The sequence below is a fragment of the Oxyura jamaicensis genome, chromosome 3 (assembly GCF_011077185.1).
Source record: "Oxyura jamaicensis isolate SHBP4307 breed ruddy duck chromosome 3, BPBGC_Ojam_1.0, whole genome shotgun sequence".
Taxonomy (NCBI): domain Eukaryota; kingdom Metazoa; phylum Chordata; class Aves; order Anseriformes; family Anatidae; genus Oxyura; species Oxyura jamaicensis.
The window spans coordinates 725,633-739,052 of NC_048895.1; the positions used below are offsets into that span (position 1 = coordinate 725,633).

The 13,420-nt window shown below is 40.9% G+C and overlaps 1 protein-coding gene across 6 annotated transcripts in view; it reads left to right on the plus strand.

Moving 5' to 3' along the window:
* The window catches only part of KIZ (kizuna centrosomal protein), a 58,865-nt gene that overhangs the window by 16,482 nt on the left and 28,963 nt on the right, over positions 1-13,420 (plus strand). For 5 of the 6 annotated variants that reach the window (XM_035321026.1, XM_035321025.1, XM_035321028.1 and 2 more), the window contains 3 exons: positions 1,161-1,314; positions 5,435-5,524; positions 10,213-10,792. In XM_035321026.1, coding sequence (XP_035176917.1) covers positions 1,161-1,314; positions 5,435-5,524; positions 10,213-10,792 — 824 coding nt within the window. Of the gene's footprint in view, positions 1-1,160; positions 4,683-5,434; positions 5,525-10,212; positions 10,793-13,420 lie in introns of those variants that run through there. The other variant, XM_035321029.1, reaches the window with a different exon arrangement.

Below are 13,420 nucleotides of genomic sequence, written 5' to 3' on the forward strand. Positions count from 1 at the left end.
CATAAATCTGTTTTTAAAAGAAAATAGTATGAAAAGCACATGTTGTTTCTTTGAAACAGTGACTGCAGAAGCCTCCCTTCCAGAAGAGGATCTGGACTGTGGTGTCTGCATGGATGGGAGTCTCTTAGCTTGCTAGTAAAGGCGCCTGGATTCCAGAGAAGAGCAGATTTTTAGGCATTCTTGTTTCTGTAGTGTTTCTTTCCTTAGCTGTGTTTTGTAAAGCCAAAGAGGTGACTCTTCAATTTTAGTTCAAGTGACTGAAGGCTAGGTGCAATCATGGCCAAATCCCTTGGAGACTCCTCTTCTGAAAGAGGGACTTTAGAGTAGAAAATTGAGATTATCTTGAAGAAAAAATGCCTCAGCAGGTGGGGAAACATAGATGTGTACTTTGTTTTCACTTTTAATTTGATTTATTTTAATCCAACAGAATTTGAACTGGAGTGTCTGTCAAGATATTGGCACTTTGGGGGGGGGAGGTTAGGTTGCAATTTCACAACCAATTTAAGCTGACCTATAGGCAGGCTGACCCCTAAATAGATGAGATCCTGTCTGCCCTTGGTTCACATGTTCCCTTTGACACTAATACTTGTCCAGCTGCCTTATAATCAGACAAGAAAATAGGTCTGTCTGAAAGTGAATCTGTGTATTTTGGTGGGTGAGAAATAGTTCAAACGGATTTCCAGTTGGATTGCTCCTGGCCTAATTTGCCATGGGTGCATAGTATATAGTATTGGCACAAAAAAGGAAGAAAGGCCTGGACTGAGATGTCCCTTTTGGTGACAACATGGATTTAGGTTGGCTTAAAGCAGTTGTGAAACCACAGCTGTAGGTCACAGTATGTTTGACTTGCAGAATGTGTTCTTCTAAATACAGTTTTCATTTTAGACATGCGTATCACATTAATTCAAAGCATAACCCATTCTGAACAAACTTATGAAGTTTTTGAAATGTGTTTATCTTTTTGAGCACCAAACCAAAAATCCTTTTTAAACTTAAGTTATATAACAGTGATGTCCTTTTGGTTGTATAATGTAGCTTTGGACGCTTGGGCAGCTCGTACATAAGTGTTAGTATGTATGTGCCTGAAGAAAGGTGGTTGTAATAGAAATGTTTGTTTTAATTTCATACTCTTTAAGTACATATTCTTCTTCCCCTTGCAGAATGAAACTAAAGTACATGAAGCTGAAAAAATACTTGGAAGAAATAAACGAACGACAAAAAAGAGCTCTTCTGCAGAACCAGGCCATTTTAAAGGAATTAAACCAGTTTGAAGCTCATATGAAAACTTCAAGTTCGGAGCTAATTCAGAAGATGGAAGTAACTTTCTAGAAGACTTACTGCATTAGTGCTTGTTATTACTACAGGGGCTGCTGAATAGCTTCTGTGTATTTTGCACATCCAGGCTGGTGAAACTTCATGCCATGTTTAAGAGTGCTTAAAGCGGAATTTGAAATAAACCCAAACTGTACTAGTAAATGAGGTAGTAGACACAACTGTAGCTGCAGAGATAGTCAGTAGCACTTCACAGAACTGTACATTTGGCCTGTAGTACAGTGCAGTGTCCTTATGAGTTTCTCAGAAGTGAGGGAGAACTGACGTCAAAAAACTGTGGAGATGGATTGTATCGTGTGTTTGGAGTTACAGTGGTAATAAAACAACAGGTCTAGGTTAGGACAAAGAGTACTAGAGTTGTAATATTTTCATAAACTTTTCATTAACATTATATTTTACTAAGGCTTTCTATCACCTAAAAAGCCACAATATATTTCACTGAAGCTGTTTTAGGACATATTTTTAATTCTGTTGGTGTGATTGCCCTGAGTAGCCATAGCTAGGCTCGTCTCTACTTATTACACTCTCTTCACCAACAAAGAAGGTGTAAGAGTAAGTGACTTCTGTTAAAACAAATTACTGTGTTGGAACTATCTGGACTAAAGCAGATTTAAAATGAGTTTGCAGTCAGTTTTAGTTTTATTATTAGACAGTCCTGTTGAATCACTTAGGTCTTTGCTTGTAATGGTTTTACGTGTACATATGTTTGATTCATTTGCCTTCAGAGCTGTAAAACTTTGAACTTTTTCTCTGGGCTGGTAAATTAAAACCCAGGGAGTTTTCATCACCTTGAGTAATTGAGATGTTACTATTTTGTGTTACTTAACCGAAGAATAATTTGGGATATTACAAAGTGATATAGATTGGAAATGATCTCAGATTCATAAAAATGGCTTGTGCTCATGCCATTTATATATGGAGTCAAGTTTTGGGGGGGCTGAAAAATCAAATATTTTTTTTTCTGGGAGGGAAATGTGTTTGTATCTACTAAGACAAGTAGCACTTCTTGAAAACATTTGGTAGGGACGCTTATGTGATTCTGCCACTTTTTTTAACTTGCCAGAATAAAAGAGGGGAGGAAACAGACTAGTAGTTAGGGTGTTTTAAGCCCCTGTTGTGTGATACTAACACAATAATGTGTGGTTGTCTAGAACTCAGCTGTGATGGCTTTTATTTGTCTGAAATGCAGTTTGAATTAAAACTGGAACAACCTTATCCAAGTACACTGGGTTTTTCCTTTTCCTGCTCAGGGACACATGCAATTTCATCTGAGACAGTAGAGCTTAGACTATGATCCTTTTGAAAGGAGGTGTTTAAAAAATCCTGTGTTTGGGTTCAAGAAATATGCACCAGCACCTTTGGATGACAGTAATACAGGGCTGAAAGAAAAGTGTGGATTGACTGAGCTGGGGGTTTACAGTTACCTTTCTTTCCCCATTATTTGCTGTATGAGCACTTTTGAAAAAAGGTGAGAGAAGGAAAGAATCAGACTGCAACATAAACAGGGAGCAGGAGGGAGGAAGTGTAAAGCGATGTAGAAGTTTAAAAACAAGTAAACCTTCATTTAAAATATTTTTTTTAAGCTTTTCTCATAGTATGCTCTGGAAACAACAGTAGGAAGCATTATTAGAGCTTACTCTGAAGTAGGGCTGTAGAAGCAGCAATGTGCTTTATTTTTTTCTTACTGTCTGGCTTGGCTTTCAGTAGCTGCCCAGGACAAGAAAGCCTTTGAATGCAGTTCTTCGTTTAGAAAGTTCCTTTCAGTAGATAAATGTATGACTTGAAATGTGAATCTGTCCTTTCAAAAATCCTCTCAACTATTGATACTAATGTTAATGAAGGGTCTTTGAATCCTTATAAGCTTCTTTGCATCAGTGTAATGTAACAAGTCCTACACTCTAACTTTGTACTGTGGTTAAAAACATAATGTTTTTAAATTAGTGTCTCTGATTGCATCAAGAATCTTGGTTTTGTATTAAGCAAAATGACTAGCTGGTTTCAAACTACTCTGCCATTAGTTGTAACTCACAATATATTAACACTGCCTTCCAATGCTCATCTTAAAGTAAATAGCCCTAATCTTTTCTTTGTCTCTTCAAATGGAATTTTTAGCCTGTAGTAATTATTAATGCTTTTTCTGGAATGTCCTCAGTATCCCTTTTGAGACGGAGTGATGAGAGCTGTTCATGTTGATTAACACTCCCTTTGAGATGGCAGTGGGTTTATGCTTATGTTTCCAGTTTGGAAGGTCACTTTTTGTGTTGTCATGGACTTCAGTGTACAGAGCAGGTGCCCGGGGGCTTAATAGCTGCTCTCCCTGCCTTTGGAAGTAAGGAAGCTCTCCAAAGATGTAGATCTCTCTCATGGTTGCAATTGACTTACAGTCATAAACCAATTGTCTGGCAAGCATCACGTGGCTGCATACCTACATTCATAACTTCCTTGCACAGCTATATTCCTGTCAATGTCTGGTAATTTTTATAGCCTGTTGGGTCTGGTGACATTGATGAAACATCTTTTCTTTGCTTCAGCTTAGTGACGTACAGTTTAAAGACTGTCCCTGGGGTGGGTGTGCGAGTCCCTTGTGGTTCTTTGTTTTGTTTTAAAGCAGATTGAGGTCAGGAGTATTTTGTGATGCTAGATTTTCCCTGTTGTGTTTTAGGGATTTTTTTTTTTTAGCAACCCTCCTGAATACTAGTTTGAGTTTCCCCCTGTGGTAGGCTGTTACAATGTATTTCTGTGAGTCACAGCTGTGCCATGGGCTGATATGCATGCGGTGTTTTCATTCATTGCTTCCATTTTGATATTTCTGTGCCATCCATTTTATTTTTGCTGGCTTAGACTTGCTTTTTCTGAGCTGTTGAACAAAGCACAGATTACATACTCTTTGTACTACAATTATGAAAAGCTACCTTGTTGTGGAGAATTATGAGGCATGTAATCATTTAATCTAGCATGGAAGTACACTGACAGAAATTATTACTTTTTCTTTTTTTTTTGCTTGAGAGAGAATGTCCTTTAAGAGTGCTTTATCATAATTATGCACACAATTTATTACTTGCTGTAGCTGAAAAAAGTTTTTTGTTTTTGAAAGATTTGCTGTTTTGTTGTTTTCTTTTTTGTTTTCTCCCAGTGTTCGTCTGCAGTCTGTTCAGTAATTTTGGGGAGTTGAAGTAAAATCACTCAAGCTTTCAGGAAAATCCAGTAGTTATATCTGAGTTTCTTTTGAATTTAATTATTGGGTGGTTAGATTCTGTTTCTTAAAAGTTGATATCTATAATTTTATGAAAGGCTTCCATTGCCTGGAAGGCAGCAGACTTGCTGAGTACACCATTGGTATGACGTGCAGGGTTGGTGAAGTTAATTGTTCTAAAGATTTATCTTTATACATATTACTTGATGCAGAATAGGTGTTGAAGTGCTTTCATTCAGGACCAGTGTAACTTGTTACTGGGGTTTACATTTACTAACAAACAGGATTAATTATAAGTGCTGCATGTGCCTGGCTTTTAAGCAGTAGTCCTACTATGAATGCATTACATTTGGTCAATTAAACAATGTAGTGAAGGTGAAAATGTTTTATGCAGTTGTTTGTTAGTAACATTAGAGCAAGTTGCTTTTCATGCTGGGCTGCTCTTTATAGCATCTGCCATACATTTTTCCTTATAAGAGCTCAATGAGTTGTAAGATGTACATAAAAGAAAAACAAATTCTGAAGCTCACTTAATCCCAAAGTAATCCCAAAGCGGTGGAATCATTGTCTTGATACAGCAGAAATAATAATGTGGTGTTACAAAACAAATTTGTGATTAAGTAAATTTGAATCAGCAAGTTACTACTACTTTGTAGACTTCTTAGGTGAATGAATAAATGTGTATGAAAAACCTACTGAAGACTGTGTACAAGTCATAGCATTTGTTCAGGTAAGTGGTAAAAACTAGGAGAAAAGGGGGTTTCTGTTTTTTTAAACCTAGACCAAGCAAAAAATGATGCCAGGATACTACAATTGAAAGTGCATAATTCAGAAAGCAATATTTACTGATTTGTGGTTGGCTGTTTTTTTCCTCCAATTTTATGTAATGGATTTTTTTTTCACATTTAGGAATGGTACGGGAGAGAAATTAAAAGTGTGTTATCGCTTCGAGAGGGCAACTTGTCAGCGCGAGGTGACGAGGAAGAATACAACAAGCAGGTAATGCGGAGTGTGTGTGTGGGGGGGAAACACGTTTTATTAGCCTGATGTTCTTTCCACTGAGCTGCTGCATTAAGAGGCAGACAGGGCTAAGCGGTCTTTGTGGGGATTTTTTGTTGTGGCAGCTGTAGTGAAATATTGCTTAGAGCCTGAGTGAAGCAGAGAATCTGAGTAAAAAGTACAATTATTTTGATTAAAAAGGGGGAGAAAACTCTAAATGTTTGTGGTGTTTTTTGTTCAGCACAGAAGTTATAATGTGCAAATGGTATTCTTAATGAATGATATTTTAAAAAATGCAGCCGTTGATTTTTGTAGTGTTTTTTACAATTTTGTGCATTTTGACCTTTTCTCAGAAGAAGCAAAAAGATTGCCTATCTAAGTAACAGACAAAAAGACTGACAAGGAATACTTAAATATATTCTGCTATATATCTGCAGTAATGCAGGCTTCTAATCCCTCCTCCTATCTCCATATAAATGATACAGTTCAAGACCATAGCTGTTTTCTTCACTAAAAGCAGTAAAGCTCTTTTAGATGAAATGTCTAAAAACATCTTGTAATAACTTGGAGCATGCTGGCAAGAGTAGTCACTTGTGACTGTGTGAAACCCCCTCAGCTAGTCGATATTGTAATAAGCAAAAATGGTAGCATCACTCCATTATTCAGAAAAGCCAACAGCATGCTTGTCCCTTAGGCTACAGCATTCATTAAGAAAAGCTTACTGGGCTGAAAGCTGGAAACAGATGATAACGGGATATGATTTTCATATTTAATGCATTCCTTGGAAGAGTATGTGTGCTGCAGATTGATAGAAGAATCAACTGCTACTTTACTAAAAGACTTTCTAGTTTGCCCTATAGCTACCGATGGAATCATTCAGCCAAGAAATTAACTTTTTCTCCTTTTACCTGCTTTATATATCTGCTAAGCAGGCTGCCTGGCTGCCAGTAAATGTTATTATGCAGTTAAATGTTTGGTATTTAAGACTCTTATCAGAAAAGAAACAGAGGCCACACTATTTTGTTTTTATAGTAGGAGGAAGGTTTTCGTTTTTCTTTCTTCAGTGCGTTAGCAGTCGTTAATCTGAGTTTACAGGAAGTTTTTCCTATAGATTAAAAAGTTAAAAACCTTGAATTTAGAGCATTCTTTAAAATGTAATATACAAAGCAATGAACCCGAGCAACCTTGACCTATATAAGCAGACCTCCAGCAGTTTGTGAATTAAATTTTTAATTCAGACATGTGAAAAGGTGAGTTTAATTTTGAATACCGGATTCTTTGATTAAAAGCAGTTGGTGTAGGAGATGCTATTTTTAACCTATAGAAAAGTTGTTTCTACATAAATACTAGAACATCAAAAGATCACAGTGACTTAGACTTAAAAAGAAAAAAAAAAATGTTTTGGACAATACAAATACTTGCTGCTTTGTACAGAATTACAATTATAGCTTGTTTGTGAACTTTCTTCCCCATTCCCTTTTTCTCCTTCTTATCTCCCTTCTTAAGTATGAAGGTAAGTTCAACTAGGTTGTGCATCCTTTTGCCTCGTCTATATGCTGTGTCTCAGATCTCCTATAACTCCATGTTTTTCAGCCTGACTGTGTTTATTTCCCACTACCTTCACCTCACTTGAAATCAGCCTAATCTTACATTAGAAATGTGTTGTAGTGCCAGCTTGGATGTCAGCTCACCCTCCTGTGCAGGTGTCAGCGCCAACTGGCTTTGACAGGACGATGCGCTGAGCTTCTATGCAGCATGTGCTCACAAGCATTGCAGACCAAGATGGACAATAAAAGAATGCATTTTCTAGAGGTGCTCAGTATCCCTGTGCTCCTAAAGCACCAATGTGAATATTAAGCACTTCTCTGAGGTGTTGGGTGCGCATACTTTTGGACTCTTGTTTTTTATGGGAACCTTTAATCTTGTAAATCATATACCTGAACTAGAAATCTAATGATCTAGAAAACCATGATTCCTACTTGGAAAGGGCTTGAACACTGTTATTTTGAAGCCCAGTGTAATGGCAGCAACAACACTAAATGTTGTAGCAGAGTTCCTGTATTGAAGAGGTCCTTCTTGGCTGAACGAGCTATGTAATTTGGGGTTCTGAAACCTTTGTGCAGTGAAGTCTGACTTCAACTTTGAAGCATTTTCTTGAAATCCTTGGACGTATGCATCTTGGGAATGACGTATCTGTTAGATGTTGGGGATAGGGTACCTACCAGGAACACTTTTGAGTGGCCAAGCATCCTTCCCTGAACAGGCGTCACAAGGTGACCATAGTGTCTCTAGTTCAACTTCAAACTTCACCTCGCTGGTTTAGGTAATCTGCTGCCAAGCAGAAACACTGCCCTCTTACAAGCCCTAATGGAAGGGACTTTGTTCTCTTCAAAGCACTTTAATAATAATAAAAAAGATTGTTAGTGGAGGAGCAAGTGGGGAGCCTGCATGTATTCCCTCCATTCCACAACCAAAAAGAGGGCTATAAGTGTGCTTTGTGAGAGGGTTCACTTAGCTTCCGTTTGAGTGCCACGAAATTCAGTAACTGATAACTTTGCTGTTTTAGGTAGGTCATCTACAGGTTTCTACTGTTTCATTTCTGGTGGTAAAAGTTGTACCTCAGCCAACCTTATCTGTCATACAGTTGTTCAGAGAATGCAAAGGCGGTGAAGAGATTTTTTTCTTCTGTAAACAAGAAGGAGCTTGTTGGCAATGTACTTCTGCTAAGTGCTATGAAGCACTTGTTGTACCTGATTGAATTGCATTTGTTTTGGAACACTAAACTCGGGAGCTGCTAAATCCATAAAATACTTGTGTTTTAAAGCACCAAGTCCAAGACCCCAAAAGTAATTAGGAGGAACCCAAGAGTAGTGGAGATAGAATAAGTTGTGAACTTGATCTCTGTAGCAAATCTTTACTACTTAAAAATAACTCCGTGGCTTTTTGTTCTGTTTCTTGTTATGTGGAATTTGAACCTTTTAATGAAACGGTCAAAGACTAGACAAGATGCCTTTGTTTCCTTTAAGCTGTGTTTGGCAGCTGACTTTGTGTGGTAGGAAGAGGTCAGCCAACAAGAGAGAAGAGAGGTATGGAGGTGACTGTAAATTGCTTTCTGTGATTTGGGGCTGAAAAGCAAGCCGTGCTTAGTATGAACAAGGGCATTACGGTAACAAATTTTGGCTTTGCATAAACTGTCAGTGACCTTCTGGTGGTGGTAGCCACTCCTTCTAAATTGCTCTCACTGGGTAAGCTTACAAAGAGCAAAAAGCAAGTATTAAAACCCTGGAATGTAGAAGCAGAGTGGTTATGTTGTTGGAAGTGATTTTTATGCAGGTTCAACAGAGTTCTTGGATGAAAGTGTCATTTGAAATATTTCCACTTGGCGCCCAAAGTTCTCTTGTGGAAAATACAATTTCATCTGCTTGGTGTTAGCTCAGTAGTTCTTCCTGTTTGGTGTGGATTAAATGGGGGAAAGAACAGAAGACAATGAATAAAAAGATTTTCCTTACTCTTCCTTGCTTTGTTAACATACCGTGAGTGAAGCTGGATATATAGACAAGTGAAGACAGATGTAGGTTTCAGATTCTCTGGGGACTCCTCCCTATCCTGCTGCATTCTTGAAGACCCATCTGTGCCATGCTGTATGTCCAGGAACTTCTATTGCTAGTGCTGCTTGGAGAAGGATGCCCCTTGATGCAGACTTTGGTCTCACTGCTGGTGGTATTGCTGCATCAGACAGAAGTGAAAAACAAACAGAAAAGTTCTAAGATGTCCTGAATGTTAAAGCTTGGCTTGGCCAATGAGGATTGTTGGTAGTGGTGCCTCTCTGTGAGGCTGGGGCTGGCCAGCTGCCATGGCTGCATTCAAGGGACTGGTGTATTCTGGAGGATGCCTTGGAGCCACATCTCCCATTGTCATGTTTGCATAGTTGCGTATAACACTGGTGTTGTAGAGGTGGCTTCTTGTTGCTTTCACTCCCCAGCAGGACAGGGAGCATCTCCAGAGCTGGGCCGCTGGGAAGGACAGCCCCCAGCATCACAAGTGCTGGCATGCCATCTCAGGGAGGGGGGTGATCACTGGGATGTTTGGGCATGTGGCTTTCACGAGCACTTGAGAACAAGAGGAAATGGGTAGTGGGGTTTCTAGCTTTATGGGATTTTTCTTTAAACCAAAGGAAGAGGTGGTTGCCAGGACATGAAGCTGTTGTAATGGCTAGGAGCTGTGTCTGAGGTGGGATTTCAGCAGCAGCTCTATGGCAGTTCCAACAGAAAGGCGCATGAAGTGCCAACTTGCTGGCAGCTGAAACTGTGTCTACAGTGTGGGAGATGACAGACTCATCAGCTTATGTTAGCATCATCTATCTTTAAGAATTATTTTTCTGCAAATACTTTTTCTGGGTGTCATATGCTTAATTTCAGATGTGGTGAGGTAACGAATGCCGGTATTGGGCATGGGGGGCTTCACCTTTGCTGGTTGTAGCATTTTGCACAAATAAGCTTGTCTACTCCTTCTGTTTCTTTTAAAGCAAATGGACAAAAAAGTGTTTTCTGTGTATCAAAGCAATAGTATAGAAAATCCTTGTGTGACATTTTTTTCTCCAGGAAACCGCTCTGCAGTCCTTGAGAAACTCCAGGTACATAATGCTGCCTGCTTGTTTCCTTAAGCCATCTTCCTCCTATGTCTTCCAGAATCCGTGGGTTGTGAGACAGACAGGAATTCACTCCGGGACAGCCATGTCAAGAGGCTTATATCACCCAGCAACAATCTTTATGGGCCGCCACACGTCAGCTGCCTGGAGCATGCAGCAGAAAGCCCCCCAGGCTGCTGAGAGCTGCTCAGTGCCCAAGCCCTGCTCCCACAGACAGGCAGTGCCGAGCAGTGACAAGACAGACAGATGCCTCCCGCGAGTGGGCAGTGACATGCCATGTACAAATAAACCTGACAAACAAGATGGGAAGGCAGATGCCCTGGTGCGGGAGAAAATGCCCATCACATCCAGGGTGGCATTGGCAGAGAGCAGCATGCACAGCAGCCTTACTAATTTCACAGAATACAGGAATCCTGCTGAATACCGCTTGCTGTCACCCAGCAGAGTAAGTGTGGAGAGCAGGATGGCTGACTTAAACAGTGACACCTCAGTGGAGCAGGAGGAGGAGGAGGTGGCCTGTGAGCACCTGGTAGCAAGTGCAGAAGACTACAAGCAGCCCATCCCTGTGGCATTTCTTGCTGAGCCCAGCATCTCAGAGGAAGACCAGGAAAGCATCCCAGGTATGATGGAGCTTCTGCCTGACTATGCTGGAGCACGTGTATCCCAAACAGATGCCCCAGGCTGCTGTTTTTTTCCTACACTTCTTGTATTCTGCTTGAAGTATAGTGTTAGTCTCACTTATTTTTTTTTTTTTTCCTTTTGGCTGTATTTCCTCGCAGGCCATTCATTACAGGCTCACTGGGTGCTGAAGCTGCTCAGTTTTTCACTTTTCAGCTGGGGTATTCTGATGCAAGACAGCTCTATGCTTCTGCTGTGGTTTGCTTACCTCTGTTGGCAGAGCGGCTGTTGATCATCTCCTGCTCCATCCCTCAGAGTTTTTGCTTCTTTCTGCTCTTCACCGTGAGCAGACAAAAGGGAGGAGAAGGATGTGCAAGGCCACAACCGAGAGCAAGCAGCTGTACTGGGCTTTCTGCACCAGTGCAAGACCTTCTACAGTCACTTTCAGTGGCTCCTATGAGGCTGCTTTGTCCTGGCAGCCTGCTTAAGATGGATCTCAAAGTTTAGAGGGGTCCTGCTGGATGCTGTCTGCTCAGCTGGATGATTCTTCTGTAAAATAAAGCCTCCTCATCCATCTGTGGCATGCTGTTCTTCTAGCAGATGTGAGACTTGCTCAAGTCTAACCTGAGAACTAGGTGATGGCACTTCTATTAGAAAGCGAAGACTTTGTCTCTGATGTGACCACAGTTGGCTTGAAGTAGTTTGAGCCTCACTTTAAGAGTTTTAATGTCAACTTATTTCACTGGCAGCATAGGTGACTTCTCTTTCAGGTTGATTTCCTTCGCCTTCAAATGCTTGTGCAGAATAGCTCATCCACTTCTGAAAATGAGATTTGGAAATGTAGATCAAGAACCATCATTTCTATGAATGAAGCTGAATTAACTATTACTTGTTCTGCCTTGTTTCATGCTTTCTTGAGAGATGTGATGCAGGTTCTCCAGCTGGGATGTTATCTCACAGGGATGAAAGACTGTGCTTCCTCTTGAAGGCTGCTTCCCAAATTCTTACCTTTTGCTTGGCTTCTTTTTTTGCAGTTAGCTAACAGACCTGTTCTCGAAGTTGCGGTGACAAAGATTTGTCGCCCAGTAACAGTTTTTTCAATTTTTAAGACCTGGCAGAAATGCCATGCTCTGCCAGTTAACATAGTGATTTTTGATGTAAACTAGTTTTCCAAGCTGTATAAGAATAGCTAAAATGGAGCTTTTTAATGGAAATTGTTGGCAACCCTAGTGATGAAGGGACTGCTGCTCTCCTGTAATGATCGTGGCTTTCTGTATGGATGAAAGCTGGCATCCCCGTCTTCTGATAATCTTCTGTACTACTTGCTTTTTCTCTCCCTCCCTATTGCTTTTTCTTTCCCAAAGAAATCTATTCACCTCTGATTTTCTTTCACCTGGCACACTTCCACTTCTGCATTGCTGTGAGAGGCTGTCCATGCTGTAGCTGGGGGGGACCGGTGGCCCCTGGGCTCTGCTGGCAGCTCTGTGCTGCCCAAAGGACGGTGCAAGGGGTCAGTGGTGTGTGGCTGGAAGAGCTGGAAGAGTGGTGTGTGGCTCCTTTCATTTCTGCAGTGGGGTACCTCTGCCTTCAGAGAAACCGTGCAGCTGGGTTTGAAATTAAAATGGGCATTTTGTCACAGCACGGTAATCCCTTTGGGCTGCTCACAGGGCTCGCTGGGTCTGCTGCCAAGCGCACATTACAGAGCGAGCAGGCTGATGTCAGCCAGGTTTGAATTTGTACAGCATAGTCTTTCAGCTCCTGAAAGTTGGCCCTTTGTGCTGCAAGTGAGGGGAGCAGAAGACGCTTGGCTCCACTCTACATAGCAGGAGCAACGTGTGCCAGGCTTTGTGCAAGGAGAGGAGGTCCTGGCGCCGGCTGCTGTTTGTCACAGCCCTCCATAATTTGGGCCTGAGCTGAGCAGAATGCTGGATGCTGTACCATAAGCAGCTGCATGAATACTGCTTAACTCAAACCCACGGTGAATTTTATGGAAAACTGGGTATTTCTGTGACAATGCTAATTTATTCCAGCAATTGTTGGTCCATTCAGTTTTGGTGTTTTTTAAAAAGTAGGTGTTTTCTTTTTTTTTTTTCTTGGCACATGGTTCAGCCCTGTATTCTCCCTCTTTAGAAAAGGTAATTAATGTGCTGAATTTAAGAGCCTCTGGGCCGGCATTTCTTTTGCAAGTTTTTTTTTTTTTTAAAAAAAAAAACAAAAAAAAAAACTGAAAGAAGCCTCTTCAGGTGCATTTTTCTCCCCATAAGAAAAGCTTTTTTGAAGCTTTCTCAATAAAAGCTTTTTCAAGCTTCTTTTTTAATTTCTTCTCCAGATGCAGTTTGGAGAGGTAGATGGTCTTCATGGCAGGGTTCCTTTTGGCTGGTGCTGGGCATCTCTCCCACCTGCTTCCAGTTGCAAATCTAAGCCGGGAGTGCAGCCAGGGCCTCCCCAAACTCCCCCTTGCGAGGGAAGCGTAGAAGGACATGGGATGTGGGGAGAGGACACAGAAAGCCTGACAGTGAAGCAAAGGCAAGAGGGGTGCTTGCGCATGCCTACAAATGAGTTTGGAGAATGCACCAAGTGGCTCATCCTGGCTTAATCCCATGCACCATGATTCATTCCTTGGTCCTGCT